The following is a 23057-nucleotide window of genomic DNA, read 5'->3' as shown; positions in this document are numbered from 1 at the left end:
AGGCTACAGTGAAAGTCCAGTTCCTGCTCCAAAACCAAGAGTTGTCACTACTGCTAGCATAAGGCCCTCTGTCTACCAGCCAGGTAAGGTGATTTCAAAACGGTGAAAGGGTCCATACCAATGTCCAGTAGCATTTTATGCAGAAAATACAAGGCCTTTTTACCCACAAAGGACCAAATTCTGTTGACCATGTTAGAAATGAGTGAACTTGTTCTGCCTAATTTCAAACCCACTCTAATATTGTGACTTCTGAATTATGTTGGGTTTGTATTCTGCTTAGAAGCCACTGTCAGAAGGAAGGGACTTAGGGGAGGAGAAAGAAGAGGGTTAACAAGAAATGAAAGTGATCTAAATTTCCCAATGTGAGGCATCTGAAATGCATCTGCAAGCCACAATCTGTGCACCCAATAAGCAACAAGGGAACTTATGTGCACTTGAATGTTGATAACAGGGTTTAAGAATGCTAGACCCTCTGTGCACCTAAATGTGTTAGTGAAACAAATGAGAGATGGCTTAAGGTATGACAGTCTATTGAATTGTGTGAGTATATTTGCAAAATAGGTAAGGCCATGAATCGAGCTTCTCAAACTTTCTTTCACATGTAAGGAATGATGTATTCTTGAAAAGCACTTTGTTTGCAATGCTTTGCTCCCCATTCCCTGCAAATCCAGTTAGTGAGGGGTATATTTGATTATAAACTTACTTAGAAAATGTGTTAACTGTTGTTTAAAAGTCCTTTGTATTAATGTGTTACAAGTGGAACAAATCGACCGCAAACATCCAAAACCAACCATGACCAAATATATGTAACCCAGATTGCACAAATTAAACAATAAGGACACAAAAATCTAAACATACTTACCAATAAAAAATCCTATCCCTATCCATCCCAGTAACACATGCTTAATTCAATTAACAATTAAACCTATTGTAGTCTTAGCAAGTGTGCTTCAAGGATGCTTTACATCTTGCAGTCTAAGTAAAAAAGAAAAGTCTGCCAAATCTGCCTATAAATCCCAAGACTCCAGTGTCCTCATCCATTCTAAAGTTCTGAGAGAGAAGAGAGGTATCTTAAATTAAGAGGCTAAGAGAGGCAAAAAGCTCTCATGGGAAGGTATAGATGTGACATAACCCAGCTAATAGCTGACATATTTTAGGCTATTTAAAGGAACTTTCATCATTGGTCTCAATATCATTAACAATAAAGCCTTAAACTTGTACTAATTTTGTTTTTAGTTACATAGGCCAGTCCATATTCCCTCACTACTGGATAGGAATAACTCCCACTGACGCCAATGGGAGTTACTGCTGTCCCGCAAAGGAGAACAAGGACCCCCCATAATTTTTTTAAAGGAAGAGTGAATCAGTTCCCATAATAGAGATGAGAGCACAGAGATGAGGATACCTAAAACATCTCTGGGAAATCAGATGATAGATTGGTGGACCTAATCCTGCAAACCCTGAGTGCTCAGGACTCCCATTAAAGTAAATGAGTTTCAGAAGCCATTGCTGGCAGGTTTGGGCCCTAAATTAGGTGTTCAGTTGGGCAGAGGGATGCCTTTATTTTCCATTGCCGTGGGCACTTCTTTTGCAATTCTGTCTTTGTGCATCATTGCCCCTAATTGCAGACTTAAAATGCACACTTTGAAAATCAGGCCCTGCATGTGTGTCTGGACACAATGCACTTATTTCAAATCTTCATATTGTCTATGTGTATTATTCCCTGGATACTGCAGGAGCATAGTGTCCCCCAGAGGGCAGGAGGAATTCAGAGCCAACTTTCAGAACATTCATGATATGTTAGAGAGAAAAAGAAGAAAATGTAAATTGTGATAACCCTGGCAGAAAGTACCCACCACTGGTAGGATCTTGAGAATAATCACAAAGAGCTATTTTAACATCATATGAAGCAACCCCCAAAAAGGTTTCAGATGCAAGAGAGATTATATTTAACATATGTATTAGAAAATAATAGAGTTTAGACCAAAGGCAATTTATTGTAGTCACTCTACAACATATTGCTGCTACTTAATGTGGTAGCAACTGGTGACTACATTTCTGGATATACATTGACACTACAGGCAGGAGACCGTCGATCCAGCAGGTAATGTAAACAATCCCTAATTTATAGAGCCACACTCCCATTGTAGCAACTTGGTTCTCTGACTTCATTTTCTACAGTCCACCGCATGCAAGGGTGAGAAAGTGGAAACTATTAGCAGGATTTGCAGCACACTGAGGCATTGGGAGATGCCAGTCCCTTGAGGAAGATTAGGTGTTTGGAGGGAGTTATTTGTTCATCATGCCCATCAGCCACTTGCAGCATTTTAGCTGGCCCCACAGTATTCCAAATCTCACCCTTGTCATAAGTTTCTTCTGCAGAAAAAAAAAGAAGCAACAAAACAGTGTGCTGCAATATTTCCCCTCCTCAGCTGCAGTGGTTGAGACTCTAGAATAAAGAAAACTAGAGATAATTGGCATTGTGAGGGCAGTCAGTAGGATGCCAGGGCATTATGTAAATAGGCAACCCAGGATTGTGACGGTCACATTGAGACATCTGTCCTCTTTGCTTCTAGTAATTTATATTACTGAAGAGCCAAAAGCCAGTACAGATCTTTTTCCTATGTGGAATGAACTTCTGATCTTAGCCCACTTCTTAGAATCAAGAAATATATGTTGCCAAAACCTTAAGCACAATTGGTTCTAATTAGCAGCTATAAATTGAATTGATATCAAATCTGAACTATTCTTTGTCCTGTAGAAGTGATCTCACTAGCTCAAAAAAGGATTACATTGGTGACAATGTGAGGAAGTTTGCACTATCAGCTGCCAGTACTAAAGCTGTACCAAGGATAAATACAAGTTCATTTCCCTGAGTTGTCAATCTGACACCTTTCCAAAGTGTGAGATTCACTTTTAAAATATCTAACTATTGTGTCTATACATACCATATGGCATTTTCTAGTTTTTGTAATTCATTTATTCAGATTCCTAGTACTCTAAACAAAAATGTGCCCATCCCAACTTCTGGGTGCCTTTGGGAGTCTATTTAAATTATGTGTATGTTAAGGCTTTGATTAATCAAGGTTCCATAAAAACCTGTCTAACTTCAAGCATGTGACTAATGCCTTTGAAGTCAATGGGACTACTCATGTTCTTAAAGTTAAGCATGTGCTTATACACTTCGCTGAATTGGGGTCTAAGAGACTATTATCAGCAATTAACCTCAGATCAAAATACCCATCAGTGTTACAGTATATGTAATCTCTCCCTAGAAAGCCAGACCCAAGAAGGTTTATACAAGCCTGCCATCAGCATGGTTGTGCAAGATGACTGAGTCTGTTTTTCAGAATGAAAGTATGAGACTAGATCCTCATCTGGCATAAATTGATATTGATTTCAATGGAATTACACCAGTTTACATCAGCTGAGGATCTGGCTTATGTGGGCCATTACTAATAAGAGGCTGTACTTCAAACAAGACAGGTGGCCACTAATCCATGCTATTCCATCAAAGCACTGTTACGATCCTAGCTGATTGCCTTGTTTGATGCCTCTGGGAAAAGCATACTTTGCACATCTCCTGGTGGTGAACAGAAATCATTTTTTCAAATATCATAACCCCTTTTTACAAGTGAGAATTGTTATTTTCTATGAATGACACTAGGTGGCAGGAAATACCTAGCTCTCTTTCATCTGTGATTTTTTTAGACTAGGACAGTGCCTGGATTTTTTAGACTAGTACAGAGCAATCTATAGGCCAATCTTTTATTCTACAAAGCAATGAGATAATCGAGAACAGTAAAAGATAGAGGAGATCTTTCCTTTTAATTCTTTTGATCAAATAGAATTACTCACATGTGTAAAATTACTTATGTGTAAGTGTTTGCAGGATTGAGGCCTAAAGCTGTAAACTCTCCAGGGCAGGAACTGTATCTTCCTGTGTGTAAGTGTGAGGACTGCTTCTTTGGAGCAGTGATTCTCATTTACCAGATGTTTGTACAGTACCTAGAACAACAGGGCCCTGACCATGAGGCCTCTAGGTGCTATCACAAAGTAAATGATTACTACTAATAATAAATTGTGTTTGCTACCAGAAATCTATTATGACAACTAACTATAATGATGCATCAGATCAAAAAACCTCAGGTGGTAATTGCATTTGTTAGTTTCTTTCCAGTGGTATTTTAAATTCAGAACATGCAGAACAAGTGCATAGGTCAGTGCACAGACCAATATAGGGTCTAAGAGAGCAAAAGTGTCTGAGCCTAAATAAGCAAAGCTATGCCCTGCTATTTTGGAAGCTAGTCCTTCCCCCCGAGAAAATTGTTTGTTGAGCTTAACTGCAACCCTGAATGTGAGTAGGACGGTGAGAATTGGCTGTCCTGTGGAGGCAAGGACTCAACTTCTTGTAATAGCGGTTATATGAGTAGTTTCCCCATTTCCATATATCAGAGAAAATAACCAAGCTTATCCTTTCTTTTGTGCTATTGGACAGGCACAGGGTGTTTAAAAGTTGAGTGACTGAATCATTATAAGAGTTGGTTTTTTTAACAGGATACGGGTTAGTTGGGTCAGTCTGTTGGCACATCTTGTGAATTTTACATTTTATATGTTCAATCTACTATTTCTTGTAATGGCACCAGGAGTTGGAGATCTGAAGGCTAGTGAAATAAATAAAAATCAAAGGTGAATTTGTATGTGTAGAGCTACAAAGGTCGGAGTAACATTCCAGATGAGCCAGGAAGATGTTTGAAAACTTCCTTCCATATCAGAATGGAATCCTAAGGTTGGTGAAATCATTCCTAGCAGATAGTGATGGCACTCTGCTAAAAGTAAAAACAATTATAATAATGCCAACTTGTTTTTATGGGGGAAAATATTTTGCACTGAATCCTGGCTGTCAAGATGAAATGATGAATGACTGAAAAGTTATAATTATCTTGTGAGAACTGAAAGCAAGTTATGGACATTCATGACTGTCATTTTGCACCAGTTCTCCAACCAGTGTATTTCAGTGATTGTGACATGATTCACCATGTTGCTTTATTTTTTAATGGCAAGTGGATGGGATGGAAAATCCAGAATGAGAGACCCTTTCTCATTTCAGTTCATTTTACAGAAGAGACCCTGGGAAGAGGTGAACCCAGGTCCTAGAGGTTAAAGAGAGCATTATAACTATTACTGATCACCACCTCTCTACTCCTACATTTAGCCCACTCAGGGTATTTTTAATTGTCTGTAGGTCTTGTTCGAGGAAGCAGTTATGTCACAGTTATACACACATGCTGTCTGTTGAGATAAAGAAAGCTGCTAAAATGCAGGGATCCTAGTACAACTTAAGAGCGATGATGAAAAAGTGCATGGAGCATCCTTGTCTGCAAAGAGGCAACTGGCTAAATACTCCCAGGTTAAAATACAATGAGTTAGTATCTCTGAGCCTAGAAGTATAATAATCTTGATAATTTAAGCTAGTGTCAACCTAAGAGTGGTACTTTTACTGCTCACTGGGGTTCCCATTTGTTCTCTTACTGAAAAAAGTTTACTAAAGGATGTTGATATTGGAGCTTAGTGTCTGAATATCATTGAAACTTGAGATGACATTATCAGGGCTTCTGTGGCATACATTGGTCTGTCATGCTTTACATGAACAAACTGACTTTTGGGGGAAAAAAATCATCCATAAAACTGAGTGAGCTAGAAATCACTGTATTTAATTATAGAGCCCCATAGGTGGGAGCCATTCAAACTCATCAATTAGAGATTAAATATTGCCTTCTAATTCTAACTGTCTTAATACCATAATAGGTAAATAGTTACAGCCCCAGGGCTTAAAGAGATTGAATATAAACTCCTTGTTCTGAGATCTTTAAACACTGTTCACAATTCCAAGATGAAAAAAAGAAGCCTAAAGCTAAGGTGGGATGCATGATTATGAAACAGCGAAATGGCTGATGCTGCAGTATAGGAAAGCTTTTTAAAGAAAATGTCTTAGAGTTCTGTTTGAACTCAGTAAAAAGAAAAAAACAGATATCATTAGTGTGATCTTAGTAGAATTATGTACATACAATTCAAGCACCTGTAATTCCCAATAATCAGTGACTGTCAGTCTCTTACACATGGGAGGGTGTGGGCAGAGGGAAGAGTGTTAAGCACTAAATAATCTTCTCAAAATTTTATTTTCTGTAGAGATCTGTGTTATAGTCCAAACTTCTTCCTGCCTCAGTTAAGGTACTGTTTCCCTCCCCCCACCCCCGCACTACCCTGGGGTGTTCTATATTCCTCTCAGTGCCTTGAGCCCCCTTTCCCCAACATCATCTTATAAACAGTGTGGCCTGCAGTATAGAGCACTGGACCGGGACTCAGCAAGCCTCTGTTCCATTCCCAGCCCCACACTGGCCTACTGAGTGACCTTGGGCAAGTCACTTCACTGCTCTGTGCCTCAGCTCCCCCATCTGTAAAATGGGTATAACAATACTGATTACCTTTGTAAAGCTCTTTGAGATCCACTGATGAAAAGCAGTGTGCAAGAGCTAATTATTATGACTATTATTTTATTTTAGCGCATTCTCAAAGCCCCATGCCATGCCATGCCCAACTTTGGAGCTACCGCTGCTTGATTACTCTTAAATTTCTCTTCTTCAAAAGTAGAGCTTGCAGCCTCTGCAGAAACCTTGGCCCTGCCAGAGTGAGAGGCTAGGATTTTTGTCACCCTTGCAGGCACTTCTAGAAAATCTTTAGCCAGTCTTATTTAGAACAAACAAACACAAACTAGAAATTTGAGGAAATCTGCATAGCCCCTACTAGTACAGCAGCTGACTCCACTTAAAGATACTGATTCCACAGTTACAGCTGTAAGTGAGGAGAGACTGAGAGGAGGAGGTGGAGAGAAGGACTTGGGATGTGGGGGCAGGAGGTAGACAGTGGCTGTGACTGTGTCAAGGAGCTGAGAATGGATGCAGGGGCTGGGAAGACTAGGATTGGGATAGGCTGGAAGGGCCATGGGCAGAAAGGCTGAGCCTTTAAGAGTGGAGATGGGAAGAATGGATTCTGGTGGCTGAAGTACACTCTCCTTGGAACCTGTCATAGAATCCAGGATTCCTGAGTGGCACCATTCCTTTGCAGTCAGCAAATAGTTGTAAAATCCACTAGTAAAATGTTTGTTTTTTCCTGCTCTAGTGGCTGGCCTTTGAACAGGATGACAGCTTACTACAGCTATGAGTTATTCTGTTAACTCAAGAAGCAGAGTTCTGTACTGTGGTTCTAACCCTGCTGATGAATCACATGGCAGTCAGTATAACTGCACATCATGGAATTTCTGGGCGGTTTAGTTTGCTTTTTTAAAAACCTAAGAAATTACATGCAAAAAACTACACAAGAAAAAATAATAAGATTGGAAAAACAAGCATGCAACAGTTAGGAAATGCCAGTACTAAGGTTGCCTGTTCAATAAAATATTTTATTAGGCTGCTGTTTAAAGGATCAGTGTGGCCTGTGTTAGCTATATTCATTGGTTTCTCAGGTTATAACTTAATTTACCAGGGGGTGGTATGGCATTATTAAAGAAAACTACTTGCACTGATATTGTCAATAAACAAAAGAAAGACATGGAGGAGATGAGTCTAGTTTGTTTAAGGTCTTTATTTTTGTGGGGAGAAGGGTCATTATTGATGACTATTTTACTCCCACTATAGAGGCTATCGAAGCATCAAAGTCTGTCTGAACACAGTATCAAGAATCTGCACAATGGTGACATTCTCCAAAAGCAGTTGAGTTTCAGTGAACATATAGCTGCCCTGTGGATCAGTAAAGAATGGGGAGAAGTCAGGAAGCCAGCATGCAATGCCCACAGCTGGTCTGCCAATGAGTAATAGAGGGTTTAATTGCTGCCAGTGGATCAGATCTAAATAATTCATTAGAAGAATAAGCTGACTTGGAGAAGAACCAGAAAAAAGTCAGAGGAGGGGCCATTTCAGAAAGCTCGGAGGGCTCCAAAGCTTTTAATAGTAGGGGATGTAAAATAGGAGCCAGGAAGCAGCATGACTAAGAAGGTGAAATACTTTCCATTCCAGACAGTGAGCCCCCTGCAGCCTCTGCTCTTAAAGGTACACACTGTACTGTATTAGAGCTGCAGGCCTTGCTTGTCAAAGGATGGAGAATTTGCCCTGACAAGTTTTCTTTTGAAAATTCAAGATTTTGTTGAAGCAAAAAAAAAAAAAATCTAATCTCTAGCCAAACTACTAAGGGATATTCTACGGTGTTATAACACTTTCATAAAGAACAAAAGATTAGATATTACATGTTTATCTGACTATGGTACTGAGCTCTGCAGAGCTAAAATACTAAAGTCTCTTGCATTTTATCTTTAGTGGGGAAATTTACCAAAACATTGTGCCAGTAATTGCTGGGAGCACCAGCATAGGTAGGGCTCCTGCAGCTTCTGGCATTTTTACTTCTGTTTTAGTGAAACCCAATTCACCCTTTGCTAGAGCCCCACTTACTCTTTCTTTCATTTCTGTTCGCTACCTCACCCCCTAACATCCCTGTTCTATTAATATTCCTAAGTAGGGGAAATCTGAGAACCCCTGCCCTAGAGGTCATTACTGGGAGGGGCAGCATGGGGGCCATGAGTAGGGAGCACATGGAGATGTTCTTTTTCTCTGTTCCTCAGGTATGACTTTCCCCTGCTTCCGTCAAACCGGAAATGCTGCATGCTCCCAATAACTGCTCACTCCCCTCTAAAGATGGCTGTGAATTCCACAAACTCCCCTGCTGTTCAGTTTTTCTTCCTTAGCTCGTCAGGAGTCTGTGCTGAGTCCAGCTGGTGAGCCAGGTAGCATTGAAAACAGGAAATACTGTAGCTCAGTGGTTCTCAACCAGGGGCCCAGGGCTCCCTGTGGGACTGAAAGCAGGTTTCTGGGGGTCCACCAAGCGTGGCTGCCATTAGATTTGCTAGGGCCCAGGGCAGAAAGCAGAAGTCTCGCCAGGCGGGACTGCAGCTTGGGGCCCTGAGCCCTGTCACCTGGGGCTGAAGCCAAAGCCTGAGCAACTTAGCTTTGTGTTGCTCCTTTTGGTGTGGGGCCCCGGGCAATTTCCCTCCTTGATACCCCTTACCACCAGCCCTGGCTTTTATATGCAGAAAACAGTTGTTGTGGCACAGGTGGGCCGTGGAATTTTTATAGCATCCGGGGCGGGAGGGCACTCAGTAAGAAAAAGTTTGAGAACCCCTGCTGTAGCCGACAGAGCCAGAGTGTTCTATTGTATATTCTTCGTTTAGCATTTTGTTATGGTGAAAATGACTTCGGTCTTCTGCAAAATTAACGGAACTTTGTTGACATCTGACCCTACATATGAAGCTATTATCTGTTGTAGCAAGTTTGGTATAAATCTGTGCAGTGGTTAGTCTGTAACAGGGATCCAAAGAAAGGTGAGACTTGTTGGGTCAAATTTCTTGAGTGATTTTTTTTTAACATTCATGTATTATCCCAGGAGCACTTGTCAGTTCAATCAGTACCTTCCAAAATTCACATACACTTCAGTTAGTATTTTCCACTTTCTGGTGTGGTATTTTTTTAAAACGGCAATCAGTTTGATCTACACAAACTTGCTAACAGTGTGCCCATAATACATGTCATGTGAGTTAAGTTGATCCTAGCACTTACCAAATGTAAAATCAGAACTAACTAATTTTCCCTCAAACTTTGGCTTCAGATTGAGGTTTTTAATGAGCTCTACAAAACAGGCAGTGTTTATAGGAAATTGGTTGAGTTGTTTAAAAGTAATCGGTATTTTAAGTCAGCAAAACATTTTTGAAAATTGTGTATGTGATGGGCTGCCCCCATTGGCCTCATGCGGAGTTGGTACACCCCACCATGCAGTTGTTGGGATTCCCTGTTAGATCAGGTAATTGCAGTACAGTGGGCTCCGGACCCCTGGCAGGTCCAAGAAAACAGTCAGTAGCCCCCTGAGTTTCTGAGCTGGGGCAGACAACAACAGTTGGAGTTCTGGCCCTCTGGATAGGATAGAGCAATGGTCAGCCTGTAGCCCCCAGACAGGGCTAGGCAAACAAATAGTCTATGGCCCACAAGCCTCCTGGTTGGGGGAAGGCAACCAGGTTGGGGGAAGGTTCTGGCCGTCTGGGTGGGATAGAACAGCAATTAGTCTATAGCCCCCAGGTGGGCAGGGCAAACACTTAGCCCATAGCCTCTGAGCCTCCTGGGACAGACAGTTACAATTGGAGCTCTGGCCCTCTGGGCGGGGCAGACCAAACAAACAGTCTATATCCCCTGAGTCTCCTGGCTGGGGCAGACAGTAGCATTTGGGAAATCAGCCCCTTTGGTAGAGCAGAACAGCAATCAGTCTGTAGCCCCTGGACAGGGCAGAACAAATAAACAGGCTATGGTCCCTGAGTCCCCAGACTGGGCCAGAAAGCAAACAGTAGCCACACCTAGTGGTCTGTGGGGTGTGGTAACCAGGGCCGGCTCCAGACCCCAGCGCGCCAAGCGCGTGCTTGGGGCGGCGTGCCGCGGGAGGGCGGCAGGCAGCTCCGGTGGACCTCCCGCAGACATGCCTGCGGAGGGTCCGCTGGTCCCGCGGCTCCGGTGGAGCATCCGCAGGCATGCCTGCGGGAGGTCCACCGGAGCCGCGGGACCAGCGGACCCTCCGCAGGCACGTCTGCAGGAGGTCCACTGCAGCCGTGGGACCGGCAACTGCCAGAGTGCCCCCCGCGGCGTGCCGCCCTGCTTGGGGCGGCGCAATTCCTAGAGCTGCCCCTGGTGGTAAAGGAACCCAGCCCCTCCCACTTCACCACATTCCAACCCAGGGCCCTATGAAACTGGGGACTTCCATACTAAGGGTTTAGGCATCAGCTTCTACTACATCCCCTTGGTGACTTCCTACCACAAGTTGCATCCTGGGCACCTCCTCATCTGGTGGCGGCTTGTCTCCGCAGTCCATGAGTCTCCTGCAGCATAGTCCATGTCCTTGGGCTCTACCACCTGGAGAATCACAGGCACCTCTGCAGTTACACATCCTTCCTCCTCCACAGCCAACCCCTACTGAGCTGGGCTGCCTCCTTTTATCTGGCTCTTCCACCTGGAGCATGCGCAGCAGGGAAAAGGGGGCATTGCTTCCTGGGCCCACAGTGATTGGTCCATCCTCGTTGGCCCAGTGCAGGATTGGTACACCTCGTCACAGTGTACCTAACTAATTCACAGATGCATACTATGTCTCCCTTTCAGGGCCTGTCTTGGTCCTATTAAAGCCATCATGAATTTTTTTACTTACTTTATTGGGAGGAAGGATTGGACCCTCTGCGTGCATCTGTAGACTTTTTTTTACATGAACATGCTCATACAGTTAAAACTATGGTAAAGCAACACCTTTTAAAAAAATAAAAACAAGCAAAGGCTCTGTCCCTCAAAGAGGATCCTATGATGTGTTTCAAACTTCATCCATTTTTTCTGCAGCAACCAAATAGTATGTCTGGAATCCTTAAAAAACAGGAAGTAATCTGTTTCACAGTTGCTGATCTCAAACAGGTGGGGAATTTTGCTCACATCAACCCAAAAGAAAAATTCGCCTTTGGGCAGACATCAAGCATAAGAATGTTCAGTCCAAATTAGGACTATTTGGAAAAAGTTATCAGGGTATGTTATCAGGGTGCTAACATGGATCGTTTTACTTACAGTTAATAATTTCTCCTCATTAGTTAGCCTCAAGCCATAAGATAATTAATAATTACCTTCTACAGCTCATTCAAAACATCTTTTACACAATTCTATACAACATGTAGTTCCAGAAGTATCAACACAAATACGCATCTATGTAAACATCTCAAAGTAGCCATAATGCAGTCTGTAATTTCTTCAATGATAACAATAAATTAAAATGTTACTAATTTAATCCATTTAAAATAAATATTATTTTTAAAAGGCTTGAAAAGGGGGTATTTTTTTATCAAGACTCTGGAGGTCTACACTGTATTCTTGTTCTTGATCACTGGCTTTCCTTGTTTTCCTACTCTCTTGTTTTTTTTTCCCTTCAGGCTGTTCCAGAATACATCAATAGATTTTTTGCTTCCTTTTTCCTTTCTAAAGTAAAGAATATATTTGACTTTTCTACACTGTGATTGTGAGAAGTGGCAGTTTCTCGGGTGAAATCTTCAGTTGTACCTAGATTTCTGAGCCATAGGTCTATAGTTTTAAAAAGAGAACAAGATAATGGGAGGGCTTTCCAGTGAGTACAGACTCTAGATTCTGATGATTATTTGTATTAAGGCCCCACCCAAGATTAGTGCCCCATTGTGCTAGGCACTATACAAACAGATATACCAGTCAGTCCATACCTTGAAGAATTTACAATCTAAATAGCCAAAACAAAAGATGGGAGAAAGGAAGTATCATTTTCCCCATTTTACAGACCATACCTGAGACACAGATTATGATTTACGCATGGTCACGCAGGAAATCCATGACAGAGTCAGGAACTGATTTGAGATCCTGAGTCCTGGTCCAGTACCTTAATCATAGGGACATTCTTCCTCTTGTTGCTGTTGATTTTGCCTTGCTGGCCGTGTGATGTGAGTATCATGATAAATGGAAGTGGAGTCAGAGTGCCTATGTTCCCTGGAGGGGCTTTTATTGAGGTTGACCCTAGGTGAACAGGGAACAGTTGGAGTTAGGCTGGAAGCCACATGGACAGAGCAGTGCACAAGGTTTAATAAAGTTCCACTTGTTCAATTTAACCTGCATTCAGTTTTACTTTTTGTAAATTAAACAATCTGTATTTGTTTCCAGCATTGTTTTTATTGTTCTCTTTCAGCCTCTGTGTTCCGTAAGTGAGGCTATTTTCTTCACTAACCCAGGTATAAAACTTCTACAAATTACAAATAAAAGTGAGAATCTGTGGAAAAATCCACTTCTTCGGCAATCTCATGACTTAATACTTAAGCAGAAACTATTAAAACCATGGTGAGTTGTGCCTAAAAGCAGACGGCTTGCTTGATCTGGCCATTTGAATCTAGCTTGCCACTGTATTTCTGAACCTAGGTTACTACAGGTCAGAGGGCAGTGATTACAACCATATACATGCACTCCCACTAAATAAAAACTAACACTGCAATGTCCTTGTAATGATCTTAATAAATTCAGTGAAAACCAGTAGATAATGGTTTCTGTGATTTATTTGGATATAAATCAAGGATTGTGGTGATATCCGGAACTCACTCCAGCTCTGATCTGTGCTAATGAGACAGACTACAATTAGAGTAATCTAAGTGTTCTGTTTATTTATGGTATGCAGTATATTTTGCTAAATGTTGTTGTTTGCAATCTTAAAAGAAAAGATCTTAAAGCATTCTTTGATTTTCTTTTGGATGTTTATAACAGCGCCAGCACCGGCACGAGCACCAGTGCATTCTTATACACCAGGCAAGGCTGATCCTTCATGCCGCCCTCCTTGGGTAACAGATGACTCCTTTACCCAGAAATTTGCACCTGGAAAAACCACCACCTCTGTTACCAAACATACCCTGCCACGGGGTGCTCCAGCACCATCTCCTGCCTCAACTTCAGCCTACTCGTCTCATTCAATACCAGCCTCTTCCCAGACTCCTACTGTAGCCCGGGGAACAATTCAAAGGGCTGAGCGTTTCCCAGCCAGCAACCGAACTCCTCTCTGCGGACACTGTAACAGCATAATTCGGTAAGGTCATGAGACTCTTACGAGAGGGATAGGGGCAGGAGAGAAAGTATCACAGAGCAACTGATTATTGCATTTTATTATACAATCTCAGCGCATGAGACACAGTTAAATAATCCAGAGGGGATGTCTGTTGTCTGCTTGATTCATTTAACATTTCCAGAGCTCATCTTTGCCATCGTGTGGTTCACTTTTTATCACTGCAAAGTTATACAAGGTCATTGTTTTGGGCACCTTTCCTACCACAAGCACTGCCTTTTTCTTACAAATTTCTGGTCCCCAAGGTATCTCCGGAAATAAAACTGGAAGGAGACTATGTAAAACTATATTGGGTTGAGAGAGTGAGATATCAGTTTGGAGACAAATGTAATTGCTGCTTTTGTGTCTGGAGAAAGATAATGCATACACTCTGTTACCAGTAATTCAGTGCATGCTTCTCTTTTCTCCTCCCCCAGTTCACTCTGCTGGACTGGTGCCCATTGTTAACCTGTTGATTGCTGCCTGACTTCAATAATCTGTGCATTTTTAATGACAGTGTCATTCACTAAAAAGGAACTGGTTTAGTGGTATGGGGCTACTGATTATCATTCTCCTATCTTCCCATATAGGAATACAACATTAATACAAACAATAGTCTAATCACTAAATTTAATTACAATTAACAGTAAATCACCAACATGTTTTAATGTGGCTGTAGTATAACTAAAGGATAATCAAACAGCAAGTTGCCATTTTGACAATCTGTTGTAACATAGCAAATGCAACTTTCATTCAAATGCACATGAAAACATGAGACTTTCAAAGCTATTGTAAGGTATATGTGTATTACACCTTTCACCAACTCTCTGGAAAGTCTCCTGCTTTTTCATGTTTCCAAATGGTAATTCTCTACTCTGTGTCATACTCATTAGAATGAGGAAACTTCCCATTTGATTCCTCCACCCTTCTTTTATATTTAACACTTAAGTACTTTCAGTGATTTGTGGGGTTTTTGTTTATTTTTTAATAATGCATTTTCAGTGCCCTACTCTACACAAGCAATTTACAGTTGCTGATGGGAAGTATCAGCAACATGGGAGTTCTCTCAAACACTTTTACAGTTATTGAGATTTGGAAATCATGGCAGTATTTCCAACAGATGTTTTGAAATTTCAGTTATAATCATTTTTATAGGTTAATATATTAACAAATTCCTGAAATTTTCCTTTAAAAAATCTTGAAAAGAGACCTCATGTCAGCAGGTTATAGTGTCTTATTTTAAAATACATCCTCATTAGTATGGTTCATCTGTGCCATTAGATGCTTCTGCAATATAAATATAATAATGATGTTTCACAGGGGTCCTTTCCTGGTAGCCATGGGTCGTTCCTGGCACCCAGAGGAGTTCAACTGTGCTTACTGCAAGACTTCTTTAGCAGATGTGTGCTTTGTGGAGGAGCAGAACAGTGTGTACTGTGAGCGCTGTTATGAACAGTTCTTTGCACCAACCTGTGCCAGATGCCACACCAAGATCATGGGGGTAAGTCAGAACAGCACAGCCTCACGTCTAAATTGTCACTCCATTGAAATTAGAAATAGAATACTTTTGATTATAGGCAACTAATCAAGTATTAAACTCTTCCGCTTTCTTCAACAGTAATTTCCTAGCCTATTAATTATCCCAGAATAAGACACATTCTACACATTCTATGTTTCTATACTGGCTGGAGATTTGGACATTATTGTACTGTACATATCAGTCTATATGGAGGAAGTTTGTAATATGAATAACTTTTTAAAAATTGTATTTAGGTTTTTTTTTTCACTCTTTCCTGCTCTTGCTTTGGTGACCTCCTAACATGAAAATGTATTGCTCTCATGCATCTCTTGCTAAAGTTAGGCAAAGTGTGGGCTGATGCTATGCAATCTTCTTCAGACAGGACTTAATCCAGAAAGTCCACTGACTTCTGGATTCTGTATGAATAACAAGACTCCTGCTCTAGAGAAATCATCACAATTAGATTTTTAAAATAAGATTCAGACATCTGAACCCCACAAAGGCGAGAGAAGAGCCCACTTTTGTTTGTCTTATACACTCCTACTAGGCTTCATGCCTAGATACTGTGGTGACTGACACTCTATAAATACCTTAACAAGTGGATGAGGTGGTTGGAGCAGCAGCTGATGATGATAATCTTAGCGATGGATTTGTGTACACAATTGAGAAGGAAGATGAGATATGCAGGGATGCCTAGGAGGGAGGTCTAGGTTGGATATTAGGAAAAACTATTTCACTAGGAGAGTGGTGAAGCGCTGGAATGGGTTACCTAGGAAGGTGGTAGAATCTCCATCCTTAGAGGTTTTTAAGGCCCAGCTTGACAAAGCCCTGGCTGGGATGATTTAGTTGGGGTTGGTTGGACTAGATGACCTCCTGAGGTCTCTTCCAACCCTAATCTTCTATGATTCTATGCCACAGATGTGACTAAGCATCTCTCAAAATTCTTCCATATTGGCAAACAAAGAGTACAATATTAGTTATCACCACTCTGCCTCCACTCCTGACATCTGTCTTAGTGTTGGGGAAGTCAGTGCGTTGCTTCCTGCTAGGAAGTGCATCATCAGGCACTTGAGGTGAAGTCCTAGCTCTAATCAAGCCCTGCATACTGGTGCTTTCGGGGGAGTGTTAAAACAAAGCCACTGAAATATTTACTTATCTAATTAATGGAAGAACAAGTCAGCTCTTCTCTGTGGATTTCTCTCAGTAACATAGCAAAGCTGCCAGCTGACTCTGTTTACATTTGTAAAATTTCTCAATCTGTCTTTTACTTCTTAGCACTGAGAGGTTCATAAATGGATCCAAGCATATTTGTCAGCTATAATTGTTTTGCAAACAGTAACAGAAGTTAATAAATCTCACTGGTGATTCTGTAATGAGATGTATGGCAAATATAAATGAGGCTATGTTGTCTAGCAAGTTGGAGCAATGGACTGAAACCCTGGCAACTACTTTCATTCCCTTGTGCCTCAGTCAGCAGAGATTAAAAAACAAGTAAACTGTAAGACACTCACTTAGAATCAGATGCCCCATAAAACAGGAAATAAGATACATTAAATCAGTGGCTCTAAACCTTTCAAGATGACTGTATCCCTTTTGGGAGTCTGATTTGTCTTGGGTACCCCCAAATTTCACCTCAGTTTAAAACTACTTGCTTGTGAAATCCGACATAAAAATACAGAAGTGTCACAGGACACTATTACTGAAAAATTGCTTACTTTCTCATTTTTACCATATAATTTTGAAATAAATCAATTAGAGTATAAATATTGTACTTACATTTCAGTGTATAGTACAGGGGTCGGCAACCTTTCACAAGTGGTGTGCCAAGTCTTCATTTATTCACTCTAATTTAAGGTTTCACGTGCCAGTAATACATTGTAATGTTTTTAGAAGGTCTCTTTCTATAAGTCTATAATATAGAACTAAACTATTGTTGTATGTAAAGTAAATAAGGTTTTTAAAATGTTTAAGAAGCTTAATTTAAAATTAAATTAAAATGCAGAGCCCCCCGGACCGGTGGCCAGGACTCAGGCAGTGTGAGTGCCACTGAAAATCAGCTTGCGTGCCGCATTCGGCACCCATGCCATAAGTTTCCTACCCCTGGTATAGTATATAGAGCTGTATAAACAAGTCATTGTCTGTATGAAATTTTAGTTTGTACTGACTTCACTAGTGCTATTTGTGTAGCCTCTTGTAAAACTAGGCAAATATCTAGATGAGCTGACGTACCCCCTGGAAGACCTCTGCATACCCCCAGGGGTACGCGTACCCCTGGTTGAGAACAACTACATTAAATTAGTCATAAACCATGCAGTCTGTTGGATATCTACTTTGGCCCAGATCCTCCGGTGGTGTAAATCAGTGTAGCTCCACTGAAGTTAATAAAGCTAAATCTCAGGAGAGAGATTAAAACTTTCTTTTGTGCAGGGTTTCCCAGTGAGGAGGGAGCCATGGGTTGTGTTGATGCAGTCAACTAGCTGAATTGAGCTGTTGTTTGTTAGATGTTTGGTGATTTTGTTTTGACAATAAATCATATTAGGAGGTTTCCAATGCTCTGAATGGAGGCAGAGCTTTCCCACAGGAGTAAACATTGCTACTGAGGTTTGTTTTTTCTTATTTTAAAAATCCCTTGAGTTGTTGAGTTTTATCTTGGGCAAAAGAATTGGCTGATTTTAAAATGAGAAGCCCAGGGTATCCCAGCTTTGTATGTTTTCCTGTATGTGGGCTTAGTGTATGTGGTATTTTGCTGTTTTTGTTTTTCAGGAAGTGATGCATGCTCTAAGGCAGACTTGGCACACGACTTGCTTTGTCTGTGCTGCCTGTAAGAAACCGTTTGGGAATAGCCTCTTCCACATGGAGGATGGGGAGCCCTACTGTGAGAAAGGTATAACACACAATAGAGCCACCGTATCTTACTGGATAGTACTGTTCAATACTAGTGTCCTTCATCTGGCAGAACCACAGAAACAGGGCAATTGCCAAGCAAAATCAGGCCAATAGCTGATCTAGTCTGGTAGCTTGTCTCTGGCATCAAGCTATCTGAGTGTTTCCTAGTCTGTGTTTTCCCACAGCTTCCCTTGCCTCCTTGTGATTAGGCAGGATGTTTGTTGGGTTTTAAACCCGACAGTCCTGCTTTTGTTGCATTTGTCCCCCATCTGGTACTGAGACAAAACTGGACGTGGTTTTGGCTGTTATCAGATGAGAAACATTGTAATGGAGAGTGCGCCACTCCACTTCTATCAGTGTGACCTCATGTGCACTGGGGCAGGGCGGTGTGCTCCTCAAAATGGCACCCTCTTTGTGGCATGACCTTGCACACACAGGTGCTGACTTTTGATTTTACCCGGTGCGTGCTCCACCCTGAGGCCCCATTCCCACTTGGCCCCGTTTCCCAAGGCCCCACCCTTGCTCCGCCTCTTCCTGCCCCCGCTCTGTCCCTTCCCCCAAGGCTCCCCCACACTGCTCCCTCCTCTCCACTCCCCCCTTCCCCAAGCGCCTCCTGCCAGCTGCTTGCTGACCTGTGGCCAGCCCTGAGGGCCTGTCGAACAGCTGATCGGTTACCAGCCCTGGGGCCAGAACCACTGTGGCCAGTGGGTGCTGAGCACCCTTTTTTTTTCCGTGGGTGTTTGAGCCAGCACCCATGGAGTTGGCACCTATTCTTGCATACACGACACTTGCGGGGGAGGGCCCACACTATTCCCAGAAGTGCCGGAATGCCCGGTATTCCAGGAATTTGCAAGTGTCCATCTTACAAGTTGTGATGGACCAGCAGATGGGTGGATAAATAAATGGAGCTAGCCAGGTGAATGAGCTATGAGGCAGGACCAAGGCTAGACTAAATTGTGAAGTGGTCCTTCCCTCCACATGCCCTGTCTCTACTCCGTCCTGCATTCCTGGCCTCATCTCTCTCTGGTAGTGAGAAATAGAAACCTGAAGGGTCAAAGAGTACCTCCTAAGTCCTGGATTTAAGTGGAGGATAAATATAAAATGGCTTAGATTGGGGCCCCAACATGTACTCTCTTAAAATGGGAGCTTTCAACCACAACCTCAATAACCTGAATAATTTTTTGACTCTCTTGCACCTTTTCTATTTCTGCTGTATCTTTTTTGAGATACAATAACTCCAGATTGATGTCAATATTCGAAGTTAGTATATATTAACCAAAGGATACAGTGTTGTTATATTTTCTATTTAATGCAAAAATTATGGTAGTCCAACATTAAACTTAGAATATAAATACACAGCAGGCAGGGAAAACTAAGTGGTGCTTACACAGTGCTCATCATGTCATCCCCCCTGGTCCTCGCGTAGTATGTTGTATAAATTCATTTTGCGCTTATGCTTTTTCTGTAGTGTGTGTGATTATAAATCAATCTATCTATGGCTAATTTCCAAATCCTGTGGGGAACATAACTTTGAATTTCCTGAATTGTGTGTGTTTATATTCACAGCCATAATACTGCATTAAGTGGGTTTTTGCACTGAATTTCTGTGTTTCAAGTAGTAAAGGAAAGAGTGGGGGGGGGGGGGCTGCTCAAAAATTTCACCCTTGGAGAATTTGAGTGGGATGTAGAAAAGAATTCTTTTGGGTGTAATATGCTTGTGTTCAGCATTTGTTCTAAGTTTGCTTTTGTTTTATTTTAGATTACATTGCTTTGTTCAGCACAAAATGCCATGGCTGTGATTTTCCTGTTGAAGCAGGAGATAAATTCATTGAAGCCCTTGGACACACTTGGCATGATACCTGCTTTATTTGTGCTGTAGGTATCTATGTTAAAATCTACATTATTATTCTATAATCTTTTTTAAAATTGTGACATTATACCGGAAGAGTTTAGTGGTGGTGGTGGGAAGCGGTTGATCGGTTTTAATTGCAGATGGGGGTTGTTTTCCTTTTCCTAACCCCCACCCCCTCCCAGTTTTCATCAGAATAGCTAAATTTGATCTACACTGCTAATGCTCAGAAACACTAAGAAAACACTTGTGCTTTTTGGAAGAGTCTACAGAAACTATGTGGGAGAGCAGTGCTTGGTATTCTTTTTAACTAAATTTGCACAAAGTGGTAAATCAGGATTTAAAATAGATCTCAGGCAATGATATTATCACCAAATTGAATGGTGTGAAATATAGTGACCAAATGTTCTGTTTATACAGTTGTGCAATTTGCATTTTCACACTGAAAGAAGTCAGTTCAGAAAAAACGATTAGTAATTAGTACAGATGTTAGAGTCATTCTGTCTGCTCTTGTGCATGTGTATACGTATTACACACACACACACACACACACACACACACACACACACACACACACACGGTAAAATCTATATAATAATCAGCTCTTATCCCACCATCACTCATCGACTAACCCATTTCTCCTAGAACTATTAGTAATATTCCAAGTCTCTCATCAGCTACAAACAGTACATTGACATGGTCAGAAAGAACAGTGACAGCCTCACTGATTCGTTTGGGGCCATACACCTCTCTAATGAACATTAGGAAGTATAGACTTGATTGTTTCAAATGTTAAATTAACCTACCAGCTGCTGTATTTACTTCAGTGACATAATATGCTCCTTTTCTGAAATTGGGAATGTCTGAAGTTGATACATGCATTTGTGTTAGACTATTGCTTGCACAATCCAGTAGCTATTTTCTCTTGATTCAACATCAGTTTTGTCATAAAAACATATTTAATCACTTATAAAAGACACCTTCTCTGAATATTTCCTATTCTGGTACATTTGCACTTTTAGGTAGTTTCTCACCCATTTATTTTAGTTGGCAAGACCCAAGTGTTTGTAGAGGTGACACTATCCCTTTGTTCTGTTAATGTAATTTTTACAGTTGTCCCACCCCAGTTTATCCTAATTGTTTTACTGGCATATAAAGCCAAACAGAAAAATCCATGTCAGTCTGTCTTTGCATTTTTAACATGCTCATCCCAATCTTATTATTGTGCTTTGCTTTCTGTCTAGCTGCAGTAGTACATTACTGTAGTTAGCACTTCTAGTCTACACTGGCAATGCTAAAGCGCTGCCACGGCAGCACTTTAACATGCTTTGTGTGTTCATGGTGCAGCGCTGGGAGAGAGCTTTCCCAGCACTCAAAAAAACCCACCTCAATGAGGGGTGTAGCTCCCAGTGCTGGGAGCATGGCGCTGGGGCACTGTTTACACTGGTGCTTTAAAGCTCTGCAACTTGCCACGCTCAGGGGTGTGTTTTTTCACTCCCTTGAGCGAGAAAGTTGCAGCGCTGTTAATTGCCAGTGTAGCAAGCCCATAGCTCCTAATACTGATTGCTGCCTAACTCCTTAAGTGGTCCTAGTGAAATTTATCGGACTCTCATGGAGTATGGTACCACTCATTGTGAGTCAGCGTATCGGAATCTAGTCCTTAAAAACTAAGTAGCAATAAAAATGTTACCAATAGCTACATTTCTCTTTGTGATTCCTGATTGTGTATAATCTTTACTTTTAGGTGTGCCATGCGAATTTGGAAGGTCAGCCATTTTACTCCAAGAAGGATAAGCCACTGTGCAAGAAACATGCTCATGCCATCAATGTCTAAAAGAAGACCTGGAAGCTAATGGCACTGTGAGAAAATTGGCAACTAACTGAGAAATTGCAAAAAGGATAACCCCAACTGACATTTCTCATTGAGGGGAGGGTAGGAAGGCTAGGAAGCTATTGGACACTTCTGAAGTATAACTTTAATCACTTTTATATTTGCAGAGCATTTTTTGGCATGGTCCATACAGAAAGCTGAATGAACACTCAATGGCAAATTAGTCAATCTGAGTCAAATATTACTGCAAAAGTTAGAACAAAAATTAAAGAGATAAAAATTAATTAAAAGAAATGTTTTATGTAAAAATAAGTAATAACAACACCCAGACCAGCCTTAGAGCTGAGACCATACACTAGTGTTTAAAAACAATTGAAAATCATTCTTGAAATTTGTTACAAGAAAATATTAAGTGCCAAAATATTAATTGTAAAATAATTTATAGACTCATAGCTTTAAAATTAAGATAAGTAGATCAGGATTTCCTTACCAAAAAAGAAGTATTATTCCATTCTTTATATCATAGTGCTACATCCAAGCATCAATTTTTTGAATGAACTAGAGACATCCCATAGGCCAGGGGTTCTCAACCTTTTCTTTTCTGAGGCCTTCCCCACCCAACATGCTATAAAAACTCCACAGCCCATCTGTGCCACAACAACAGTTTTTCTGCATATAAAAGCCAGGGCCGGCATTAGGGAGTAGCAAGCAGGGCAGTTGCCTGGGGCCGAACGCCACAGGGGGCCCCATGAAGCTAAGTTGCTCAAGCTTCAGCTTCAGCCCAGAGTGGCAGGGCTTGGAGCAGTGAGGCTTCTGCTTTCTGCCCTGGGCCCCAGTGAGTCTAATGCCAGCCCTGCTTGATGGACCCCCTGAAACCTGCTCGTGGCCCCCTTAGGGGGCCTCACCCCTCTGGTTGAGAACTGCTGCCATAGGCTTTCCCAAACAAGAAGTTTGTCTTGAATCCTAATAGAACTACCATGCTAAGAAGGAGACAATGAGTGACTGAAAGTTTGGGAATCAGAATAAAAATTCAATGACGCTAAGTCCTTCCACTCACCCCCAGTTAAACCTTGATCAGTGCATGTGGCCTTGTGCACGCACAATGAATTATTTCATTTTCTAATCAGAGTGGAAAAGGGGAACTGGCTTTCTCTAATTTTTGCTTATATGGAATGGGCAGGGGGGGGTTGGAGAGGATCCATGTTGTGTTTCTAGTCAAAGCTGATTGATCTTTCCATTTGTCCTGTGAATGG

General features: G+C 41.4%; 1 protein-coding gene across 1 annotated transcript in view; it reads left to right on the top strand.

Moving 5' to 3' along the window:
* The window catches only part of LOC123374522 (LIM domain-binding protein 3-like), a 31824-nt gene extending 9388 nt beyond the window's left edge, over positions 1 to 22436 (top strand). The window contains exons 4-9 of the mRNA XM_045024594.1: positions 12798 to 12865; positions 13389 to 13704; positions 15040 to 15220; positions 18002 to 18122; positions 19884 to 19999; positions 21718 to 22436. Coding sequence (XP_044880529.1) covers positions 12798 to 12865; positions 13389 to 13704; positions 15040 to 15220; positions 18002 to 18122; positions 19884 to 19999; positions 21718 to 21807 — 892 coding nt within the window. The 3' untranslated portion in view covers positions 21808 to 22436. The remainder of the gene's footprint in view (positions 1 to 12797; positions 12866 to 13388; positions 13705 to 15039; positions 15221 to 18001; positions 18123 to 19883; positions 20000 to 21717) is intronic.
* Positions 22437 to 23057: the final 621 nt, after the last annotated feature.

Source organism: Mauremys mutica, chromosome 7, assembly GCF_020497125.1.
Source record: "Mauremys mutica isolate MM-2020 ecotype Southern chromosome 7, ASM2049712v1, whole genome shotgun sequence".
Lineage (NCBI taxonomy): Eukaryota > Metazoa > Chordata > Testudines > Geoemydidae > Mauremys > Mauremys mutica.
The sequence above is the reverse complement of the archived record's forward strand: the minus strand, read 5'-3'. Positions and strand labels throughout refer to the sequence as shown.